Source organism: Lissotriton helveticus, chromosome 3_1, assembly GCF_964261635.1.
Source record: "Lissotriton helveticus chromosome 3_1, aLisHel1.1, whole genome shotgun sequence".
Classification (NCBI taxonomy): Eukaryota; Metazoa; Chordata; class Amphibia; order Caudata; family Salamandridae; genus Lissotriton; species Lissotriton helveticus.
This window is the reverse complement of record NC_136061.1, coordinates 1809168829-1809193859: the sequence shown is the minus strand read 5'-3', so window position 1 is coordinate 1809193859 and position 25031 is coordinate 1809168829. Positions and strand designations below refer to the sequence as shown.

The window sequence follows — 25031 nt, the reverse complement described above, 5'->3', positions numbered from 1 at the left end:
GGAACATACGGAGTCAGCAAGTTGCAGAGCAGATTAGGTGTGGCAAGTTTCATAATCTTAAAAGAAAGATATAAAGTCTTAAATTGAATCCGCTCCGCCATAGGGAGCCAGGGAAGTTTCCAGATGGTATCAGCGATGGGACAAAACCGAGGGAGCCCTAACAAAGCTCTGGCCGTCGTGTTTTGGATACGCTGCATCCGGATAATCTCAGCTTGATTAGCCCCCAATAACAAGGAACTAGCATAGTCCAGACGAGAAAGAATAGTCGACTGGACTATCAGCTGAAGAGTTGAAGTAACAAAAAACTTCAAAAGAGGTGTACGGCATCGCAAAAGGCCGAAGCATGTACCTGCCACTTTTTTGGTGTGGATACGGAAACTAAGAGAAGAGTCCATCCACACCCCCAAGTTCTTAACCTCCTCCTTAGGTTCCGAAGCCTTGCCTAGAGCATTCGGCCACCAGTGCTCACCCCACAGGCTTGCATTCTTTCCGACTAGCAAAACTTCAGTTTTATTTGCATTTAGTTGCAAATAATTAGAAGTCATCCATTCAGCCACGACCGTCAGGCCGCTTCTAAACCTAGAGGCGTTCAGGGTAGAACCTTCAGCCAGTGCAACCACTAGCTGCATGTTGTCCACATATGAGACCATCAAAAGATCCCACTGCCTGGCAACCGCCGCTAGTAGCTGAACATATAGGTTAAACAATGTGGGACTCAGAGCAGAGCCCTGAGGAACCCCCTGCTCAATGGAACGGACCTGTGATAGAAATGGGGGAGTAGAGACACGGAAAGATCTTCCTGTCAAAAAGGATCTAAGTCATTCCAGAGCCAGGCCCGTAATACCTGCCTCCTCCAGACGTTGAAGCAGAACACCATGCAAGACCGTGTCGAAGGCGTGTCCAGCAGGATCAGTGCCGCCGTTTGACCAGAATCGAGAATGGTCCACAGGTGTTCAGTCATGGCCAGGAGAGCCGTCTCTGTACTATGGCCGGAACGGAAGCAGTGTTGTGATGCATCCAGAATGTTATTGGAGTGCAGGAAATTGGTTAGTGTGATGTTGACATGTGCCTCCGCAACCTTCGCCACCCAGGTAAGAAGAGAAAAAGGGCTGAAGTTCTCAGGTTTAGTCGAGTCCAGTGCTGTTTTTTTAAGAATGGGGGACACCTATGCCTGTTTCCACTGCGCCGGCACCATGGCTGATGAAAAGGAGGAATTCATTATCTGACAAAGAGGGGTCAGAAAAAGCGGAAAGGACTCCCTAAACTGATCATGCCTTAGAGGGTCGGCTGGAGAGAGGGATTTAATTTTCCCACTCAGCCTAATAAGCTCCTCCATGAGAAATCTCAGGAATGACCATAAAACTGGAAGTCAGCCCTGGTCTTGAAGGGGTATGAGCAAGGGAAGAGGTCGTAGAAGGAAAGGACCTATACATAGCACACACTTTTTCCACAAAAAAGGAGACCAGTTCTTCACAATGGAGTTCAGAAGTGATTATAGGCGCCAGATTTTTCCTGGCTCTGAGATCTTTTAAGATTTTAAAAATGCATTTAGCAGGGTTAGAGCTAAGCTTGATCTCATTGGCATAATAGGCTGCCCTAGTCTTACATACGGCTCTATGGTATGATTTAAGTTTGGCCTGATAGTGTGCTCTGTTCCCAGGGTCATAGTATTTCCTCCAATTGTGCTCTATTCTTTTACAGGACTTCCTCAGTATAGTCAAAGCATCGTTGTACCAAGGACTGGAATCCTGAAGGCGACCCTTGAACCAGCTCAACGGAATGAGGGAGTCCAGCGCCCGTATGATCCAGGCACAAAACACCTCATAACCTGACTCCACACTATTAAAAGGACCCAAAGGGTCAGCCCCAAGAAGTGCATGAAAGTCCTCTAATTTTAATTTCTGCCAAGGCCGTTTATAAACAGTTCGCTGAGCGACCTTGCATAACGGCTCTGATATAGGGAAGGTCATCTCAACCAACAGATGGTCAGACCAGCCCATGGGAGTAGGAGTTGCCACGGTTGCAGACTCAATGTTTGAAAAAATAGGGTCTAACAGATGCCCCCCCCATATGTGTGGTCAACTGAGGGACTTGCTACCAGTTGGTTAAGCTGAAACGCAGCTAAATTTGCAAGCAAGCTACAGATGGTCTTGTCTTGCACAAGATCAAAATGCAAATTCAGGCTGCCGAAAATACTAAAGTTGGCAGTCCCCACGGCAAGCGTGCCTACCACCTCCAAAAGTGCCTTTTTAAAACTGATGGCTTACCCTGGTGGCCTGTACACCAGGATCCCTGAAAGGGTCAAGTGACTGCCCACGGAAATGCTGAAACGTTCACATTCGCACCCCTCTTCTGTTTCCTTAGTGAAGAGACAGGAGTAGCAGGTTTTAAAAATCACTGTGATGCCACAACCTTCGGTCGAGGCCGTCAGTTTGGGCGAGGCAGAGGCTGTTTGATTTTTGATGATGCTAAATAGTTCTCTAGGTCTATTCTTAGCTCGGTCGAGTTGTGTGCGGAAGAAGGAGGCATTTTCATTGAGGATGTGCTTTTTATAATTAACCCTAGCAGCTCTGAGGAGGGCAAGGGTTGAGGGGGATGGATGTTGTCTACACGTGGGTTCAGTCATCCTGAGGGCGCGTCTCTCAGTATTGAGATCAGTATTGAACCAAGATTTGGCGGGGATATTTTTTTGTGATTTTAATTTGGCTGGAGCAGTTAGGTCAAGAACCTCAATGATGGATTTGTTGTAGTGTTCAGTTAGCTCATTAGCGTTTTGTGAGGGAGGTGGAAGTTGAAGTTTAGCTTTGATCTTGTATTCCAATTCGCCAGGAGGAATGAGGTGAAGATTTCTGGTTAATGTCTTATGTTTGCTTTTTTTTGGTGGAGGAGGGAGGAGCAGCACCGTTAATCGTGAAGAGGATAAGATGATGGTCCGACCAGTCAATAGGGACAATGTGCGAAAGGGTGGCCAGATCTTTGCTAGTAATGATGGTATCAAGGGTAGCCCCTGTAGAATGTGTTGGTGACTGGCAAAGTTGAAGCAAGTCAAGAATAGATGCAGGGTGGGCCTTGAGCCAGGTTTCCGTAAGAAAAGCTGTCAATGGCTTCGCTAAGGATAGTTTCCCCGATTGCTGATGCATGTTGAGAAGCCGATCAACAGTTGACCAGCATGCAATTGAGGGGTCTATGGTTGGTTTCAGGGGAGGATTCAGTCTGGATGATGGTGCATTATGGGGGAGGTCTGGGAAATCCAGGGGAGGTAAGGTTACGGCTAATCCCTATGATCACAGGAATAGTGGAATGCAGTGAAAGAGGATCAGGCATCGCAGTGAGTTGCGGAGGGAGCCAGGGCGAGCCAGTGGCGGCAGGGATGCGGTTTCTCCCCGGGATCACCGGAATAGTGGCGTGAGGCATATGAGGGTCGAATGTCATGGGGCTAGGAGGGTAGGTAGTATGAATGTCTCGGAGGGCCGGAGGGGAGCGAGGGGTAGGGGCTTGGGATGAGGAAAGGTGGCAGTTCCCCGGAAGTCCCTCAATTGAGGTGCCATAAGGTGAAGTACATCCGTGTAGAGGGAAGGAGGGATTAGTATGACTGCCGCGCAATGTGATAGGATGATTGGTAGGTTTAGAGTCCGAGAGGGCTTTAAAGTCTGTCCTGAGGGATGAAAGTTCCAAAGACAAGATGGAGAGGTGGAGTTCAATGTTAATAAGCGATTGGGTTAGCAGAGTGGACGGTAAGGAGGAGATGAGGCCGCTAGGAGGAGGGGCAGGTTCACTGTTAGCGGGGTGGAGGGATAGGAAGGGTAAGAGGGGGAAAACCTGGAGGCGGGAGGTGAAGGGGGTTCCGGATGCGAGGCTGAGGATGCATTGAGGTGTAAGTGTCCCTATAACCAGGGGCCTGGTGGGTGCAGTGGGAAGACACAGGGGACGGTGGCAGGTGAGGAGAGGTCCTTGAGATGGTCAGACCAGCCCATGGGAGTAGGAGTCGCCACGGTTGCAGACTCAATGTTTGAAAAAATAGGGTCTAACATATGTGTGGGACTTGCTACCAGTTGGTTAAGCTGATACACAGCTAAATTTGCAAGCAAGCTACAGATGGTCTTGTCTTGCACAAGATCAAAATGCAAATTCAGGCTGCCGAAAATACTAAAGTTGGCAGTCCCCACGGCAAGCGTGCCTACCACCTCCAAAAGTGCATTTTTAAAACTGATGGCTTGCCCTGGTGGCCTGTACACCAGGATCCCTGAAAGGGTCAAGTGACTGCCCACAGAAATGCTGAAACGTGCACATTCGCTCCCCTCTTCTGTTTCCTTAGTGAAGAGACAAGAGTAGCAGGTTTTAAAAATCACTGTGATGCCACCCCCCCAGTCTCTCTGTTTATCATGCAGATAGAGTAATCCGGAGGTAGAGCTAGATTTGGCTCAGCTACCATGTCCCCATTAAGCCACGTCTCCGTCAAAAAGAATATATCCGGAGTTTCATCAGTGATGAGGTCATAGATTTCAGCATGATGTTTAACTAATGACCTCGCATTGAGCTGCAAAATTTTTAGACATCGTTTGGGAGATGTGGCGGAAGGGGGTGGAAGAGACAGAGGAGTAGGGAGTGCAAACGTATCACATGAACAGCTAATGGGGCCACTCAAAGGGTATAGTGGAGGAGCTTTACACCGATTAGCTAAAGGATTCATAGCTAGTAGATCTTCCCTAGAAAAAGAAGGGCTTGGAGTCAATCGTGAGGCATTAGGGGAGAAAATGTGGGGGTCTCGGAGTGTATGGGGATCGGAGAAGGGGGATCTGTCTGAGGGGGCAGAGTGGCATGAGTGTTAAGAAGGGAGTGATTGGAGTGGAGTGGTAGCACGTAAGGGGGAGTGGGAGGGGTTTGGGAGGCTAAGAGGGATGGCGGAATATCAGGAGGGGATGGGTGGGCTAATGATGTGTGGTGAGAGAGAGTGAGAGTGGATAGGTAGGATGAGGAAAAGTCAGGCAAGGGAAAAGAGGCTGGGGGAGTGGAGGGATCAAAGGACTGGGTATGCGAGGTCTCGTAGGTTGTTGAAGAGACAGAGGTGGGGGGTTGACGTCAGCAGAGGCAAAGTCGGGCGGACATCATGAGATTGAGAGGCGGTGGGGGTATGAGCAGGGGAAGATAGTAGATCGTGTAAGGTGCTGAAATGGAGCTTAAAGATGGCAAGGTGCTTTTCAGGGGCTTGGATGATGATATTTCCGGATTTAAAAATGGAGATGTCGATTTCACCTAAAAAGTGAGGGAAGGGATGGTAGACAGCTTCAAACCATAAAGAATTTTGCAAGATTTCGTTACGGGGAGGTGAAGGAGGAAGATACTTTTCCATTTAGAGGGGTGTCTATAGTAAAAGATATAGTCAGTTTTGATAACGGAGGTGAGACGGAGATAATTGTCAACAAATAAGGTTTCTTTGTGACAAATTAATAGTTTGTGTTTCATGTTTTTTGGGGCTTTTTTCGTGAGGTTGGGGGGGTAAAGTATGGACAATGTATTATGGCCTGAACGAGTGATGGGAGTATCCGTAGCTGCAAGAGTGTGATTGCGGGGAGGGATTTTTGATTCCACAGGTATGATCGAAAGTGCTGGTAGGAGATAGCGGGAAGATCAAAGGCTTGCAGAGAGCGGTAGAGAGGGCGGGGTAGAGAGGTCAGTGAATGAGGGTGGGTAGCCCAACTACCGGGACATGGGACGTGAGTAAAGGTTATAAGAGGCAGATAGGAGATTGGGATAAAGAACGATAAACAGGGGTTGCAATCGTGGATTAAGTCAGAAAGCTAGAGCAGGGGGGAGATGTAGTGGACACCAGGAGGCCGAAGTGAAAAGAGAGAGGGAGATCAGAGTAAAAACTAGGGGGCAAATTGCAATGAGCAATGGTGTTGCTAATTAAGGAGTAAGCAAAGCCATGTTAAAGGCTATAAAGTCGATCGGTTTGGGGGCCTGCAAAAACATTGGCAGAGTGCAAACAAGTGACACATCAGATGCAAAACAAATAGATAGGCAACAAGCAATGTAAAATTTGGAGTAAAACGAAATTAAAAAGAGGTAGATGAATTAGAATGCATATCGTGAGTAAGCAACGATCGAGGGAATTGTGGGAAAAAGAGGGAATATTTTGTTTCTTTGTTGCATTAGCTTTTGCACTGTTTCTTGGGTCACTTTTAGGTGGCCTGGCAAGGCTCTCTCATTTCTTGTAATTGGAGGCAGCTTCATACTAACAGAAATTAGTAAAGAAGTGATACTAAGACTCTTGGAGTTAATGAAAATGTTATCTTGTTCCCAGGTGGTATTGTGTTTTGATCGTGTATTTTGGGATCCAAGTGTAAATTTGTTCGGTCATGTTGGCAGCACCACAGCAAGCAGAGGAGAGCTCTTCCTTTTCTGGAATCTCTACAAAGGTAATTGTTTTACAATTTTATCTGTGCCTCTTAGTCCTTGTCATAAGATATAAATATCACAAGATAAAAACTTTGTATTTTCGCTGCCATGAACCCTTCCCTCGCCTTTCCAGTGAATTAGGCCTCTAAGAAGGAGAGACATGAATTTCATTTTTTAATGTTTGTTGATATACCACATGTGTCACAGATGTAAACATATGGCCAATATGTGAGAAGTGCAGGAAGTTTAACCCGTTGTACTGTGCCAGAAAAAGGATACCCATTTCATATGAAAATCGGGTTAAGCAAATTTCAAAGAAATGTATGATGGATAGATACCAACTTCTTTAATTTGGACAAAGTATTTATTTTTGACATTTATCAATTAACAAAGTGGAATTACATTGCAAGATATCTGTCCTTGGGCCAAACTCAGTGTCAGACTAGCATACAGGAAGCAGCAGTTGAGACTTACTGAATGATGGTGACAGCTACCCACTTCGGTTTAGGCTCGGGTGTTTAAGTCAGGTTAGAGACTAACCAGAGTACCCAGAACACAGCTGCAAGGCCATGTGTTAAAATGTATTATTTTGGAAATACTTACAAACTCTAAACAAATAGGTGTGATGTTTATTAGTCAACTCAGACTAGCCCTTCATAATGTTATGCCCCCCACATTTTCCAGACTTCTCAGATGTCACATATTGCAAGGTGAGTCACTTGAGCATAGGTTACACAGCAAACACTTGTTTTTCGTGAGTACCCTATGGGTCCCTACCTTGCAGTAAACAATAGGGAGGGACAATGGGGGGACAATATTTATAGGGGTCCAGTGTGCGTGTCCCATCAGTCTATATAGCAAAAAGATGCACACGGTTCCCCTGGGGAATGGTAATAATGTAGTAAAGTGAACTGTATTCCTCTCTCCGTGGGGTACAAGGGTGTTGATGTACCAAAGTGAGGCCGGGAAGGGTATCCCTTTTCGGAACTAGGGATGCCTCACACAACAGGCTGGCTTAACGGCTGTTGTCATATCGCCAGCTAGTCGTCTCGTGTCATCATCGGCTTCCTGCTCCAACGTCAAGCCGGCGCTGCAATGCCTGACGGGTAGCACTCGGTGCTACACTCTTGTGGAGATCTTTTGTTCCTAGCCGTTGGGTGAGTGGGTGTGAGGGCCCCTAGGGTGAAAAGTAGTGAGCGTGAGGGAAATGTGTACAAATAAAAGAGGTTGGTGTAGTCTACTCCATTCAGTTTATTCTTGTAGTTCACCACCTTGTTTAAAACAAGAGGGGCATTGGGACACAAACGTTTAATAGGGATTGGTCCCGTTCAACCCTCATCTGTGAACTGGTCGACATGTTTCATGCCCTATTGGCAATTCTTCAGGACCTAGGGTGTGCTCATAAACTTAGTGATAAGCCCAGCGAGGGGCTAAGAAGTGTGAGAGATACAACCTGTGTGGTTGCCGACTTCAGCAGGAGGAGTTCCTGAGTCGTAGGTATAACCTATGGGGAGGAAGATAAACATAAGCTTGTGATTAATCTCCCTTGACTTATCCAGTGTAGGAAGTCATTGGTTATACACAGAGGTATCGAGTGAAGAGAGAGGAAGAAGTGTACTTAGTAACTAAGTATATATCATAACATCACTGTATATTAACATTACAGCAGACACAAGGTGTCTCAACCAAATGGTTGTATACTCAGGTAGGTAAATGATAGGATCTAACGCCAGGCGGCGTGCTAACAATCGGGGGTTCAGGGAAGAATACTAAGTTCTAATCAACTTACCCACACTGGTGGACTTTAAAGCCCCAAGGCTGTTCCCGCGGGACCTGCGTTGGGTGACAATTGTCTGAAAAGCACACAAAGAGGGTCCAGTCGGTCTATATAGTAGTTGGGTTAGATTACCGAGGTGGAATGTGGGATTAGGCCACTTGGTAACAAGTCCGGGGTGGAGTAAGCCGCATCGGCCAAACCAACCGTGGTCTCGCCAGGCACCCGATGGCCCCAGTGTGTTCCTACCACCCAATGTAGGTCGCCGCCTGGGTGGGGACCAAGTCAGTGAATAGCGGGACCCCGCCTAATCGCGGCAAGACCCCGTGGGGCAGCAGCGGTGGTGCAAACGGTAAGGGACGTTCCGCGTGCCACGCCCACCGCCGGGCCACAACAGCCAGCCTCCCGGTCAACAATTCAAGCCGCCAACCCGGTGTGTGCCGGTTGTGTAACGGGGGCGGGGGGCGCGCGTGCAGACGGGCGAGCGCCTCACCCTCCACCATGGCGGTCGGGGCCACGTAAACACCTCCGGTCACCCAACCCCGCGAACGAGCCTCTGAGGGGGCAGAACCCTGGAGCCCTTGAGAGTCGGCTCGACACACCAAGGCTCCAACCGAGGGCCCACTGAGCCTGACTGACCGCGCAGCAGCTAACCCCACTGTCCCATTCACCTTACCTCATTCACGCTGTGAAGTGGCCTGACCACCTAGTCCCACGCTCCGACGTGAGTTGACACGTAGAGCAGCCGTAGGCGTGTGAGGGCGGCACTCGGTGTTAAAAAGGCCGTGCTGTGAGCCTATTGCAGGGGCGTGTCTGACGTAGGGTTGCAGAGCAACACCTCGGCAACCCCGGTGCATTGAGATGACATCAGTGCGCTTTGATGTCGAAAGCGCACGCCATCTTGGAGAAGAGTTAGGAGAGCGGTTTTAAGGTGGAAGGCAAGGTTGTGGAAGCCTAACAAAGAAAGGGAACTATCTCGTGTTAGTATCCGTTGGACGTTGGATCGGTAATGGTGGGGGGCCAGTCATATTAGTGTCAGGAAGCATATCCAGGTATTGGTGTCTATATTGGGATAGGTTAATGGGCAGCTCTGATGGGCTAGTGTCGGGTGGCGCTGTCTGGGTGGCAGAGTGGCGGTGAATTGCGCGCCATCTTGGAGCGGGTCTGAACACTCCTGCGAGTGGGCATATGTGGACCTAAAGAGTTGGGAAAAGCCCTTGGCACGGGGTGGCCGTCAGGACGCAATTGGACGTCAGTCGAAGCTCAGTGGAGTGGCTCATCGGACAGGTGGGGGTCAAATCACAGTGTGTGGTGGTCACACAGAGATTGTGTGTTGATAATAGACAGAAGGGTAGCTCCCCATCCCTAGTGTAACAGGGCTGTGGTATTGACTGACCATTCATGATAGTGTGCTATCGAAAAGTTGGCATATACTGGCAAGGGACAGGCTTCATATCACGTAATGGGGAGATGTGTCCGCCCAGTGGTGACCTATCTAGATAGCGTATTCCAAGGGACAGAATCATTTAGTCCTTCAGTATCTAAATGTAAGCGGTGTACCCATCTTTGTTCAATTCTATATAAGGCCTGTTGGTTTGATGAAGGATGCCATTCTAGAACGACCCATGTGACGTCTTCGGCTACATGATCATGTTGTTGGCAGTGTTCATATAGGCGGGTGTGTGTTTTCTTGCATCGGATGTTGCTGTTGTGTTCCATGATCCGCACCTTTACCGTGCGGGTCGTCATTCCGATGTACTTCAGTCCGCAAGGGCAAGTCAGCATATAGATGCAGTTGCTGCTATTGCAGTTGGTGTGTCTGTTCAAACACCACTTGAAAGTCTCTGAGAGCTGGACCGTTTTAGTCTGTGTGGTTTGGGGACAAACCACACAATTGCCACAGCGGTAATGTCCCGTGACAGGGGGCAGATCCCAAAGGGTATTCTGTGGGCGAATACTTGTCTTCTTCGGTCGAGTGTGGACTAGTTGGTCCTTCAGGCTGGTAGTCCTTCTGAAGGCGAATCGAGGGCGGGGAATGGCCAAAGTCACGGAGGTCAAAATGCCCCAGTGTGCGTTCACTGTTTTCTTGATGAAGGGGGAATTTTTCGTGAAGGATGTTACACAGGTGATGATATCTTCTTTCTCCTTTACGTGGGTTTCCAGGAGAGATTCTCTGTTGTTATTGAGGGCTCTCTTCATGGATTTTTTCAATAGTCTTGTCGGGTAGCCCCTCTCCTGAAGTTTGTGTTGTAGGGAGTGCGCCTCACGTTGGTAATCAGAGGTAATTAGCTGCTGCGCGGTCAGTCAGGCTCAGTGGGCCCTCGGTTGGAGCCTTGGTGTGTCGAGCCGACTCAAGGGCTCCAGGGTTCTGCCCCCTCAGAGGCTCGTCCGCGGGGTTGGGTGACCGGAGGTGTTTACGTGGCCCCGACCGCCATGGTGGAGGGTGAGGCGCTCGCCCGTCTGCACGCGCGCCCCCCGCCCCCGTTACACAACCGGCACACACCGGGTTGGCGGCTTGAATTGTTGACCGGGAGGCTGGCTGTTGTGGCCCGGCGGTGGGCGTGGCACGCGGAACGTCCCTTACCGTTTGCACCACCGCTGCTGTCCCACGGGGTCTTGCCGCGATTAGGCGGGGTCCCGCTATTCACTGACTTGGTCCCCACCCAGGCGGCGACCTACATTGGGTGGTAGGAACACACTGGGGCCATCGGGTGCCTGGCGAGACCACGGTTGGTTTGGCCGATGCGGCTTACTCCACCCCGGACTTGTTACCAAGTGGCCTAATCCCACATTCCACCTCGGTAATCTAACCCAACTACTATATAGACCGACTGGACCCTCTTTGTGTGCTTTTCAGACAATTGTCACCCAACGCAGGTCCCGCGGGAACAGCCTTGGGGCTTTAAAGTCCACCAGTGAGGGTAAGTTGATTAGAAATTCGTATTCTTCCCTGAACCCCCGATTGTTAGCACGCCGCCTGGCGTTAGATCCTATCATTTACCTACCTGAGTATACAACCATTTGGTTGAGACACCTTGTGTCTGCTGTAATGTTAATATACAGTGATGTTATGATATATACTTAGTTACTAAGTACACTTCTTCCTCTCTCTTCACTCGATACCTCTGTGTATAACCAATGACTTCCTACACTGGATAAGTCAAGGGAGATTAATCACGAGCTTATGTTTATCTTCCTCCCCATAGGTTATACCTACGACTCAGGAACTCCTCCTGCTGAAGTCGGCAACCACACAGGTTGTATCTCTCACACTTCTTAGCCCCTCGCTGGGCTTATCACTAAGTTTTTGAGCACACCCTAGGTCCTGAAGAATTGCCAATAGGGCATGAAACATGTCGACCAGTTCACAGATGAGGGTTGAACGGGACCAATCCCTATTAAACGTTTGTGTCCCAATGCCCCTCTTGTTTTAAACAAGGTGGTGAACTACAAGAATAAACTGAATGGAGTAGACTACACCAACCTCTTTTATTTGTACACATTTCCCTCACGCTCACTACTTTTCACCCTAGGGGCCCTCACACCCACTCACCCAACGGCTAGGAACAAAAGATCTCCACAAGAGTGTAGCACCGAGTGCTACCCGTCAGGCATTGCAGCGCCGGCTTGACGTTGGAGCAGGAAGCCGATGATGACACGAGACGACTAGCTGGCGATATGACAACAGCCGTTAAGCCAGCCTGTTGTGTGAGGCATCCCTAGTTCTGAAAAGGGATACCCTTCCCGGCCTCACTTTGGTACATCAACACCCTTGTACCCCACGGAGAGAGGAATACAGTTCACTTCACTACATTATTACCATCCCTACCTTGCAGGTCTTGTCATTTCACTTGGTGGTCAAGAAGGCAGCCGAGGTGCTGGATGTGTATCCCCCAACAGTCAGTGTCAAGACTAAAATCCTTACATCCCTCAGCACAAACTTTAGAGCCCCTGCTTCCCTTCAACAAAGCCTTTGGTGGAAGCAGTCATGGCAGTTTGGAAGAAGCCCACTACAGCACCAGCGGTAAACAGACTGGTAACAAGGAATACCACCCTGGGAAATACTCTCTTGCTCTCCACACACCCATCACCAGAGACCCAAGACAAAGTAGTAGGTAATTGTTTCTCAGTTCACTCGGACAAGAAATGTAAGCGTTATGAAGCATGGGGCAAGATGTTTGCAGCGGGCAGTATGGCCTTGAAATCATTGATCACCAACTGCCTCTTAACATGATACACACATGCCTTATGCTGCCTGTTGGAACTGGGCTTTCTGGTTGTCAGGGTATGCACCCTGTGCAAGCAAGAAGCAGCACTCTAGTGATGGTAAGCTAGATACACACTAAAAGATAACCTGTGCCTACCCTCTGGTAGCTTGGCGCAGAGCAGTCAGGCTTATCTATAGAGGCAGTGTGTAAAGTATTTGTGCAACACACTCACTAGCACAATGAAAACACCACAAAACTGCTTCACACAGGTTTAGAAAAATAGATTATATTTTTTTGGAGTAAAACAAGATCAATACAGAAAATCCAATAAGCTGAACCAGAGCTAGTAATTTTTCAAGATTAACTCAAAAAGTAGTGCTAGGAAGCAAATAGCGCTTAGGGGTTACTTCTGTTTGCGCTGGAAACTGGTAATTACAAAGTTCAGGCCGATCGCGATGGAAGGCAGCCCAGCTACATGGCCCCCCCAGGTTCGGCTGAAAAAGTTGCTTGGATGAAGCAAGCGTCGTTGCTTCCGATCCCTGAAGATTGCCTGCTGATCTCTGCCCTGCTGAAGACAAGGACGGGACCCATCTCAACAGCGAACCCTTTTATGATGCAGGCACTGCTTCGTCTATAAGATGCGCTATCCATCGCCGTTGAGGCGCGATGTCGTCTATCAGCTCCTGCCTGGCGTCAAATAGTAATGCATGACCCCGGTCAGCACAAAGTTATCGCTGTGTCGATTTTGATGGTTTTGTACCGCAGAAGTCACTTTTCAAGGGCCCAGGGCTGGATTAGCACTACTCGGTAGGGCCGGACCCACAAAAGGCAGAGTCTAGGGGCTGTTGCAGGGTTGAAGGTAGCATTTGATGGTCCTGAGACTTCAGAACAGGGAGCAAGCCCTTGGAGTCACTTTGGGTTCAAATGAGATGGGTCCCGTCCTTGTCTTCAGCAGGGCAGAGATCAGCAGGCAACCGGGCAGCACAGCAAAACAGACAAGTAGTTCTGCCAGAGCAGCAGTCAAGCTGAGTGTCAATCCTTGTAGCACAGCAGTCTTTATTCCTGGCAGAGTTCTTCACAGGTCCAGTAGTGTACTGTCTTGGTAGGGTCAGAGAGCCAGTACATCTACCCAGTGGTGCCTTTGAAGTGGGAGCGACTCCAAAACAAGCCCTTGAAGTGCACAGGTCCCCCCTTTCTTCCCTGCTCTGGCTCCGGACTATCAGTAGGGGGTAGTCAGCCCTTTGCGTGGTAAATAGTACTTCCTAATCAGGTGAATGTGTCAGCTACTCCCACTCTTACTATCTTAAGAGTTATCAGAATACAGATGAGTTGCTTGTTGCACCCAACCTTCCTGTGTTGGTGGCTGTCTAGAGGGAATGCACAAAATGTATCTGTCATCCACCCCAGACGTGTATTGGATAAGGCACACAGAGCAGAGGAATGTCAACTTTCTAAAAGTGTCTGACGTGACAGGGAGTGATGCTGTTAAGGAAATATGGGGCAGGATCCAACAAACAAATGATATTGTGCATGCAAACAACAGAAAATGGCGTCAACAAGCTATCGTAGATAGGCAACTTTTTGCACTGTAAGTCATACTGAATACACCTTGATTAACACCTATAGGTGGGACCACTAAGATAATGATAGTTTTGACTCCCAATGTAAAGGCCCTAGAAGCATCTCCAAACACGAAAATATAACCCCCCACCCCACCCAAAAGAAACGCACATGCAGAACAGTGAAAATGACCCAATATCATAGGGTCCATACCATGGGTCACATGCACAATTTGATAACCTTAAGTAAAGTAATAAATGTAATGTACCATTTATTGTGTAAAATCCTCTGGTGCATTATTGTCCTTATTATATGCGTCACTCAGCTGATGTTTTTCCATGCTGTTCAAGAATGTCTCCCAAAAAAAACACTCAAATTCATATCCCCAAATGAAATACATACAAACATGTAGTCCAAAAACCTACAACACCCACCATTCTTTGATAAAAGTGAGCAAGGGTTGCTACTAGTAGTGACCGGCATGGATCAGGGGTGGCAGGGCCTGCCGGGTGGTGGGGAGGAAGGGGGTTATATAAAAAGAAAAGTACCTCCTCGCTGCTTTCCCACTCTTTCCCACGTCGTCTGTCTCTCCGGAGACGGAACAGAAAGCAGCCAGGCTCCTTCCCCTAAGCCACAACACTGCAATGCAGCATTGTGATTGCTCTGAGCGCCGTGGATAGGCGCTCAGCCAGGGAATGGGGGCCTGGGCATGTTCTCTCCGCAGGCTGTAATGCAGCCTGCAAGGAGAACATGCGAAGTGCACATGACTGTTTGACCCGCCCAACAGGGCTGGCCAAACAGTCATTGTGCACTTGGAGTGGGCAAACCACTCCTCCCCTGCTCTGAGAGCAGAGCAGCCTGCCCACCCGGCAAAGATATGCAGCATGAATAAATACAATGATAATAGCTTCAAGGTATTATCATAAATTTCCCATGTAACCCATGTGGCCGCGGTTTCACTTTTGGCTGCGAGTGGTTCAAATGCTGAAATAATTTCATTATCCGGTGTGCATGAGAACCGGCAGTGTTCTGGCAACGCTGCCACGAGGATAGACATCCTGACCAAGGTAGGATTCCAAAAAGTCAGCGCTCTCTAGCTACAAAGGAAGCAATGTATTGACATTCTCACCATATGTTTGTTTTGTCTGCACACAGAGGCCGAAGTGAAAGCACCAGAACTGTGAGACAGCCTGGCTAATGGTGCAGTTCACTAAGAGAGGTAGGACAGTAAAAACCTCAACTTGCTTAAGAGTGCCATTACCCCTAGCCCCGACTAGTCTTAAATACAGTGCACTATATCATTGGTAGAGACTACAACCTGCCAAATACTTTTGTAACACCAGTACTCCGTACCTTTGCACTTGTTCAGAAAAAAGAAAAGCTGCCTTGCCAAAAGGCACGTCACACTTGACCCCATATATCTATACATGCCACATTAGGGAAAAAAAGCCCACACATTAATTGTGTCCACATGTTCCTTTTCTACTCTCTAGAAGCCATTCCTCAGAGGCGGAGTAACCAACTGCCTGTGAGAGAACTTTGAACACTACTATCTCCAACAGGGAGATAGATGTTCAGCCTTAGCCTACACAATCCAATAACATGTATGTTCACTTTTAGGTCTACAAGTCTGAACACTAAGATGCTCATAAGCAAGAGGTTGTCCAATTTTCAAAATGTGACACACATTTTCTGCTTTTGGTCTCGTTTTATATGTAGTGTCCCCTACATAGCTCGTAAGACCTGTGGAAGACCTTCACCAGTTAAATATTCAGCCCATATAGAAGGTGGAAACAAAGTGGGGTATTGAGGGCACACAATGCCCCCTCAAGACAAAAGGCAAACGAAAGTAACTAAGAAGACTCATACCTGCCAGACAATCAAATAGGGGTGAAATGCTGTACCCCAACCACAGTGGACCACCTGCTGTACTTACAACAACACACCAAGAGGCTACTATTGTAGCCCCTCTGTTAATATATTATTTAGGTTGGACAGTTTTTTATGTGGTTATGAGAGTGTTTTTTTAGAATATGTAAATGTTTCTTGGATATCAATGTCATTTGTTTGAGCATGGAGTCAGCTGTCAGTATGATGTGTATCAGTATGAATGCACGTTGTGAATGGAGTATATGTTTTTTTGTCCTCATTTATAGATAAGTGAGAGGTTTATAGGCAAGCCAAAGGTTTATTTTCAGACCCCCTAAATGGAATAACGGAGCCGTCTTAGTTAATCAAGGCAATCCAAAGAAATCGGCTGCCATGGTATTATAGGAATGTGAGCGCACAATTCCATATCCCTTCCCAAGACTCACTTATAACATAATCATTGGACCTTAGAGGTATATATTACAGGATATGCTATAGTTTAGTTATTTGCCCAATTATCCCAGACGTCCCACATTCTAATCCTCTTCCTTGATGAACTCGTAAGATTCAGTCTATGGATGCGTTTCACCGAGGAAACCCATTCTATTAATGTTGGAGGTTGGGGGGAAATCCATTTAATACAGATTTCCCTTTTTGCAAGTAAAATTAACAAAAATAAAAGTGAAGCTTGTGAATTGGAAAAATTATAATTTATAATTTAAACTCTCCTCCGGGAAAACCCCAAAGATAACCAAAATCAGGCTTACTTTAATTTCTTGCCCCAACACCTCAGTAAGAGTCTTACCAACATTATACCAGAAGCCCTGGATAGAAGGACACTGCCAGAACATATGTAGATCGTCTTCATCATCAGAGGCGCACTTCGGGCAGACCTTCAGCCGATCTCCTCCCAATTTCGAAAGTTTCTTCAGAGTCCAATATGCCCTATGAAGTGTGAACATATGGTACTCTTAAGATTGGACGCTTTAACCACATTCCATAAAGTGTGCATCGATACTTGCCATAGATATGTTATGTTGGTCAGAGGCAGGTCTTTCCTCCAGGTTTCTTCCATTGGTAATGTCTTCTTTACGTTGATGAGGGGGGCCCCGTAGAATAATTTCATGATCTTCATTTATTTCTACCTCTTTATCTAGTTTGGCAGCCCACCTCGATAGCTGATAGAACTTACATCTTGAGAATCTTTGGGTCGTAGGGTTGGAAAGTACTTCCCATGGAAGAAATTATTTTCATATAAAGGTTGGTCCCAGTTCAGAATACCTTCTTCCAATAGTGGGATTGACAAGCTATCTTTCAGGCAGGTTGGAGTCCCTGGAGAATTCCAAATAGGGGACCCTGAAATGTAATATGGGATTTTTAAGGTCTTCCTTATGTAATACCAGACTTCGCAGGCAGCTCTTAACACCTTGAGTTTAATTTAAGTATTTGGGGTGTCCAAATTTAAACAAAAAATCATCATCACCCAGGGGAATATTTTTGGCCATTGCTTGAAACATTGGGGAGAAACAAGAGGCATTAAGCAAAAGAGGCCTAACATTCTTTAGCTGAAAGGTATAACAATAAAATCGAAAATGGGGGCTGGCAATACCTCTGTTCAACTTCGCGCATCGCAGCTTTTTTCATGCTATCCTAATCCCTTTGTTAGCCCAAAGAAAGCTGTTTATAAGACCTTGAAGGTCTTTCAAAGAAGACAGATCAAACTGTAAAGGAATCGAGTCAAAGATAAAAGTAAACTTTGGCAAAATAGACATTTTAATCAAATTACAAAGGCCTAAAATAGTCAATGAAAGGACCACTCCAAGATCTTAATAAAGTGGTCATCCTTTTTTTTGAGTCGAGGTTTACTTCTGCTAGCTCCGAGATCTTATGTGGGATTTGTACACCTAGATAACGGATTAGCTGTTTAGTTATCACATTACTAGGTAGTGTATTCCATGTCATAACTTCTGTTTTTTGAGAGACCTTCCCAAAGTTTATTAGGAGTTCCTTTAAACAAGATAGAATAGTGGGGGAGTTCCTGGAAAATACCATTAAATCATCCGCATATGGGGGCGTGGCCAAGCACGGACAGAGATGGCTGTGTAGCGAGTGAGCTCCGCAGTCAATGAGCCCGCTCGACGATCCTGCCCAGCTATCCTGTGATCCAGTGTGCCTCCCCGGGTGACGGAGGGAAAGCGGTACCGGGTCCGCCCGCCCCGGAGTCTCTGGCGGCCTCCATCACGACACGGGGTCCGGTCCTGCAGGTGGGCCTAGACTGGGCCTTCAGCCGGGGCCCACAGTGAGGAGTGGTGCCCGGGTGCGTGCACTTCCGGCCGGCTCTTAGAGGCTGCGGCCGCGGTGGTCGCCTGAGTGACGGCGGGTGCGAGGCTCCGCTCATTGATGCGGGGACCTGCGCTCCGCTATCGCACGGGAGCGCAGGCTACGGAGGGCAGCTGCAATTAAGGAACTTTGCTGGCTTCGGTGGCGGTGAACTGTGGCTGAGCGTGAGGCTGCGGGACCCAGAGGGGCGGTCAGCGGCGCCTTGCGATCGACGGAGCATCCCCCCCTCTCATCGGCCCTGGGGATGTCGGCTCACTCGTGAGTAGAGTCACATTGCATTTTAATGGGCACGAAGGAGGCAGGGGTGAAGAGCTGGCATTGGCTGGGAGAGAGTGAGGCCTCCAGGGGTGAATAACTTTATACCTGCAATAAAGACTTGCAGCTCTCAATGACGCTGAGGCTGAGGGACATGATCCTTATATCTTGCCAGTGAGAAGGTGTGGTGATAGGCCCCCTCCGTCTCCCCTCTGTATTTCTTGCCTCTGTCCCAGGGGCGAGCGCTGAAGGCATTGGGTCTGCCCTTATTGACTGCATCAAAGTTCCTTGGCTGGAGACGGAGGGGCACCCTGGGGCCGGCTGGTGAATGCTGCTGCCTCTGAGGTTGAAGACTTGTGAACCTTTGGAGTTGTGCAGGTGGGGACCCCCCCTCGGAGTAGCTGCCTGGTGTGAGGAGCGGCGCCTTTGGCATTTCAGGACGCTGTTTGGTGGTTCGAACTTTGGAGTGCGGTGCTGGGTGTCCTAGTGGTCTGGCTCCGGTGACTCGCCCCCGTCTGGGTGCTGCAGCTTGAAGGATGGAACGGGTGAAAGAAGCTGGGGCGAGGGGCCCAAAATCGGTCCAGGCAAATAAATTGACACGATCTTTAAGTATACGCAAAAGGGGAGGCTTTCTGAAGACTCGGCGAAGGGGACCCTGCCTGGGTAAGAACCTGAGCTTTCCCTAAAAGATGTCATGAACGCAATAACTGGGGTCAAAGCCTCGCTCAATCACAAGATGGACTCCATGGCTATTGATATCACTTTGATTCGTGCGGACATGGGGAAGCTGAATGAGAAGGTGAAGCAGGTTGAGCTCACTACTTCCAGCCTGGTGGATGATGTTTCCCAGCTGCAAATGGAGGTTAAGGAAATGTGAGACTCCCGGGCGGATGCCTGCCTCAAACTGGAGGACTATGAAGGCCGCCTCCGCCGCAACAATTTACGCATCTTAGATGTGCTGGAAAAGTCGGAGCGGCAGGCCCCTGACCTCTTTGTGGAGGATCTTATCCTCAACCACCTGAAACCGAAGGGCCTCAGTAAGTTCTTTGTTGTTGAACAAGCACACAGGGTCCCGGGCGGCCTTCCCAGACTGGGCGCTCCCCCGCGGCCTATGTTGACCCGGTCCTTAACTACCGAGACAGAGATGCTGTCCTCCAGAGCTCGTGGGCCAGCGCCCCTCTCAAATACGAGAATGCCACCGTCTCTTTCTTCCCGGACTTTACGCAACGAGTTCAGAAGCAAAGGAAAACCTTTTTGTCCATGAAGCGAGACCTACGGGAGAGAGGCATGAAGTACTCGATGCTGTTCCCTGCCCGTCTCAGGGTTGAGGTGGAGGGCCGAGCATGGTTTTTCGAGCAGCCGAAGGCAGTGCTGGAGTGGCTCGAGTACCAGAGCTCTCAGGCCCCAACAGATGGAGAAGACGGCGGTGGAGCGGCCTCTCAGCCTTCCTGAACAAACGGCCAGTGGGGTGTTTGAGGGGTTCCCGGGGGGTGGCGGGTGGGGTGTGTGTATGGGGGTGGACATGTCACTGATATGATTGATGGTTGCCGTGGATTATATTTCTAAACGAGTGGACAGAACTCCGGACATGTTTTAGTATTAGATAGGGCGCTGACCGGGGCTCATGGACTTCAACCCCCTAAGTAAAGTTTTTTTGTTCTTTCTTTTGAATGTTCAGGGCAACAGCCACTCTGCAGGTTTCAATGGGCAGTTCTAAGCCTAATGGGCGGGGTGGGGGGGGCGGTTTTGGGAGGGACACTTTGTGTCATTTGTTGGGTGGTTTGTTAATTTAGTCAGCACATTGCATTCGATTGTTATGCAGATTACAGAGGATTGTCGGAGGTTCTATCAAGATGATGGGGGGTAAGGAAATCAAGCTTTTGAGTTGGAACGTGAAGGGGTGGGGGGATAAGATTAAGCGTGGTGTTGTCCTTCAATATCTTAAGAGGCACTTGCCAGACGTGGCGTTACTCCAGGAGACGCATTTAGTGGGGAACTCATGCAAAGCCCTGCATAGGATGGGGTATGAGCTAATGGCGCATTCAGGTTTCACTTCGGGCTCCAAAGGGGTAGGCATCCTGATTCGCAGAACATTCCCCTTGGCAATTACTTCCATATAGGAGGATGACAGGGGTAGATATGTTGGGGTCACGGGAAGTGGGAAGGACAAGACATAACCCTCCTGTCGATTTATGTCCTGCCAGGGCTCCAAGGCGCCACATTTGCAGATCTGGGGAAGCTCTTTCTTACACTCCCGGAGGGACTACTGATATTGGGGGGGCGACTTTAATGCGGTCGCCTGTGGAGTTCTTGATAGGCATCCTCCATGGGACATGGTGGGTAGCTATGCGGTGGTTGCCTGATTTTATGGAAGCATTGGGTCTGGTCGAAGGTTGGAGACTACTTCATCCTAACCAACAGCAATACACCTTTCACTCGGGGCACACAATAGCCTTTCCAGACTTGATTACTGTTTACTTCCTGCTACACAAGCTTTCTATCTAACTGCTGTCACATACTTGGCTAGGGGGATTTCGGATCACTCGCCACTGTGGGTCCACATGACAATAACTCGGGGTACGGCTGGTAAAGTCGCCCCCATTAAACCTTGGTATTTGCGCAACCCCATAGTACGTAAGGACCTCATTAAAGCGTTAGATGACTATTTCCTCCTTAATGTAGGGTCGGTATCCTCCTCGTTGTCCCTCTGGGAGGCCTTCAAAACAGTTATTAGGGGTCAGGCCCTTTCACTTATAGCGGGCTCAAAGAAAGAAAGGAACAAGGAGTTGGTGGCTCTTGAGACTGAGATTGGTTTGCTTAAGGGGGAATTGGAAGTAGGAGTTACACAGGCCACACTACATCTTCTGAGCAGCATGATTATAAGGCATTGGCAACTGATAGGGCTAAGACGCTAGGCAGGGAACAGCAGGGTAGGCTTTATGACCTGGGTGATAAAGCGGGGAAACTTATCGCCTGGTTGGACAAAAAGGACTGGGCTAGTCGCCTGGTCCCTGAACTCATCACGGAGGAGGGAATTTAGCTTACAGACCCACAGGATATAGTGGACAGGTTCGCGGCCCATTTTCAGTCTGTTTATACTGCTGTCTCTGCCCGGTCGTAGGATGATTCGCATCTGCTGCTTCGGGATATTCAGCTCCCGTGTCTCTCCTCGGCGGATCGGGACTTCATGGATAGTGCCCTGTCCTCTGATGAGATTGCGCAGGCTATTCGTTCCCTAAATTCCGGGAAGGCACAGGGCCCAAACGGACTCCCAATTGAACTCTACAAGCTCAAGCCAGATAAACTAGCTCCCTATCTGAAAGATATGTATGTTGAGTCACAGGACAGGGGGTGATTTTGACTAGGGACCAAAGGGTGGCATCGGTGGTGGTAATCCATAAGGAGGGTAAAGTCAAAACTAATTGTGCCTCATATAGGCCTATATCCTTACTTAATGCCGAACCGAAGATTTTGGCCAAGCTTTTGTCTAACAGGCTGGTAAAAGTGGTTACCGGCCTGATTTATCCGGATCAGTCTGGCTTCATGCCCCACAGAAACACAGCTCTTAATTTGCGCAGGCTACATTTGAGTTTGCTCTAAGTTTATCAGATGGGTGTGGCTGCTATACACTAAACCGATGGCCCAAATAGTTGTAAACAACAGGGTTTCGGCACAACTTCTGCTCAGTCGGGGCACCCGGCAGGGATGCCCCCTGTCCCCCCTCCTTTTTGTACTTGCCCTGGAGCCGCTTACGGCATAGCTGCGTTGGGAACCATCTATCCAGGGGTTGCGATGGTCCTTGGAGTGGGAGGATCGAATATCCTTATACGCGGATGATATTCTGCTTTATCTTACCTCGCCTCGGAAGTCCCTGATTGTCGTCTTTGATGTCTTGGCCTCTTTTGGCAAAATTCGGGGCTCTCCATTAACTGGGGGAAGTCCTTATTGTTTGTATTGAAAGGTGACCCTCCGGTTCCTCCCCGTAACTGTCCAATAAACATCAACGCAGAGGGATTCAAATACTTAGGTATTTATATTTCCTTTGACCCCGCGGTGCGTTATGCCCGAAACCTTCTTCCCCCAAAAGTGGTTGCTATTCCGGCTCGGCTGAGACTGGTTCAATTAAAGGTATTGCATAGGGTCTATATCACGGGACCCCGGCTGGTGCATATGGGCTTGTCGGAATCTGATCAGTGTAGACGTCATTGTGGCCTAACTGGCTCCTGTCTTCATATTATTTGGGAATGTACACATATCTCCGAATACTGGCGCAAAATTCATGATATTATGTATAAGGTTGTTGGGGGATCTCTTTGATTCCGGAGGCAAGGAGGTGCCTCCTGAATATATGGGAGCCAACCGACCTAAACTCAGCACAGACACAGTGGGCTACTTTGGGGTTCATGATTGCAAAAAGGAACATTGCCCAGCTATGGGGAGCCACGCAACCTCCCACTGTGGAAGTATGGGAAAGCGACTTGGACTGGTGTATGTTTTGAGAAAAAACTGTCTATCTAGCGAGGGGACGCCCTCGGAGGTGGTCATTGGGATGGGGACCCTGGAATCATTACAGGGGAGAGATTTGTGGTTTTGATGTGCCCTCCTCCCCATAATGTCCCTAATCATGTGTTCACGTATTCTTCTTTTACCCCCTGATGCTCTATTGGTATTATGATGTTACCTCTGTACCGTGATTTTTTCTCACTTTTTTGATTTAATAAAAAGAATTATAAAAATAAAAAAATCATCCGCATATAAGGCGATTTTCTTTTCCCACCCTTTCTACTCGAAAGGGGTGAAAGTATGGCTAGCCTTGATACTACAGGCTAAAGGCTCAACATAAAGGTCGAACAACAGGGGGGAGAGGGGGCATCCCTGTCTTCTCCCTCTCTCTAACCTAATTGATCTCAAGAGATTGCCATTAACTATGAGTCTAACAATAGTAAAACACCTTTTGTCCGCATGTTAAATGTTTTGACTAATTCATTATGCATCCAGTATAAGCTTGTTGCGTGGGTGTAGACATGGAAGGATATCTGAAAAATGTTTTTGAAATGCAGGCAAAGTAAGCTTGTAAGGGCAGGTGTGAAATAGTAACGCTAACAGATCTATGGTATAGGAGGTTTTTCCTCTTTTGTGTATTGATCACTTTCTAAAAAAAACATTTCTAAAACAGTAATGTTAAATTAAACTTTACCAGTAAAGAGGATGTATCATTACTGTTACAAAGATATGTCATCTGATGTAGCTACTCCTTCCTAATCAGGAATTACATCTCCAAAGTGTATTAAGGAATTCCCAGTGCCAGCCTATGAGAGGATTAGGCTTCACAGTAGTGAAAACAAATGTGTGTGTTTGTCACTACTAGAACATGTGAAACTTAAAAGTACATGTCCTACGTTTTACTTACACAGCAACCTGCCCTTAAAGCTACCTAGGGCCTACCATAGGGCTGACTTATGTGTAATTAAAGAGGAGTTTAAGGCTTAGCAAGTGTTTTTAAATGCCAAGTTAAAGGTTCAGTAAACTGCAAAGGGGAAAGGGTGTTTACTCATGGGGAATCCTTTTGCTGATATCGGTGTTCGAGTCAGCTTTTAGCCCGCTTTTTTGGCAGCAGCCCCCATCTTGGGGCTATTTCTGGTTAGCAGACTAGCCTTTTACTGTATAGGCTATAAATCACGAGGCTGGCGCGAATGCGCAGCGTTACCACTCCTGAGACTTGAGCCGGGAGACTGCTAGACTGGGAATTCTGGAAAATCGAATTGACTTGAGTGTTGCACATAAATAACAGTGTTCTTTGCACCTTGTAATTACTTTTTAAAAAGTGTATTTTAGTGCATTAACTTTTATATTGAATTTTACAGTGAAATTGTGAAGGGGGGGTGTTTACTCATGGGGAAACCCTTTGCTGATATCGGTGTTCGAGTCAGCTTTTATCCCGCTTTTTTGGCCGCAGCTGCCATCTTGGGGCTATTTCTGGTTAGCAGACTAGCCTTTTACTCTATAGGCTATAAATCACGAGGTTGGCGCTGGCGCGCCAAAGGCAAGCCCGTCTGCGTTCGTCCGCGCTCGGCCAGCGCTAGGATCCCTGGAAGTTCACTACCAAGTAAAAAAATTCTGTTTAAATATTCTAGAGCATATTTATTAGATCTAAATAGGGTGTAGAAGGACCAGGATTGCATATGTTTTACATTTAATGCTAAGCCCACATTACATCCTGGGACCTGCCGAATTGCAAAGTGACATTGCCTGCCATGGTATATCAGTCCATTAAGCAAAGGAGTGATACAAGTGACCTGCCAGTGGGGCAGGAAACACTAGTCTTTAATTGCATCCTCCTGAATGCAAGATCCTTGGTCAAGCATAGCACCGAGTGTGCAAGGCTAATTGAGGATAGAGCTATAAAAGTGGCCTTTGTTACGGAAGCCTGGACTGATGAAGCATCCGGACCGGACCTGGCTAAAGCCACGCCTCCAGGATTTTCAGTGTACACGTTAAATAGGCCCCATAGAAAGGAGAGATGGTTGCCGGTCATCTACCATATCTCAATTAAGGCTGTCTTCAGTGTTGCATCAAATGTAGCCTGTGAAGCCTTATCTTTCAACCTTACCCTCTCTCATCATCAT

General features: G+C 48.0%; 1 protein-coding gene across 3 annotated transcripts in view; it reads left to right on the top strand.

Moving 5' to 3' along the window:
• KDM1A (lysine demethylase 1A) overlaps window positions 1–25031 on the top strand; it is a 1206177-nt gene that overhangs the window by 940796 nt on the left and 240350 nt on the right. For all 3 annotated transcript variants that reach the window (XM_078682705.1, XM_078682704.1, XM_078682706.1), the window contains exon 16: window positions 6305–6419. In XM_078682705.1, the coding sequence (XP_078538831.1) occupies window positions 6305–6419 (115 nt within the window). The remainder of the gene's footprint in view (window positions 1–6304; window positions 6420–25031) is intronic.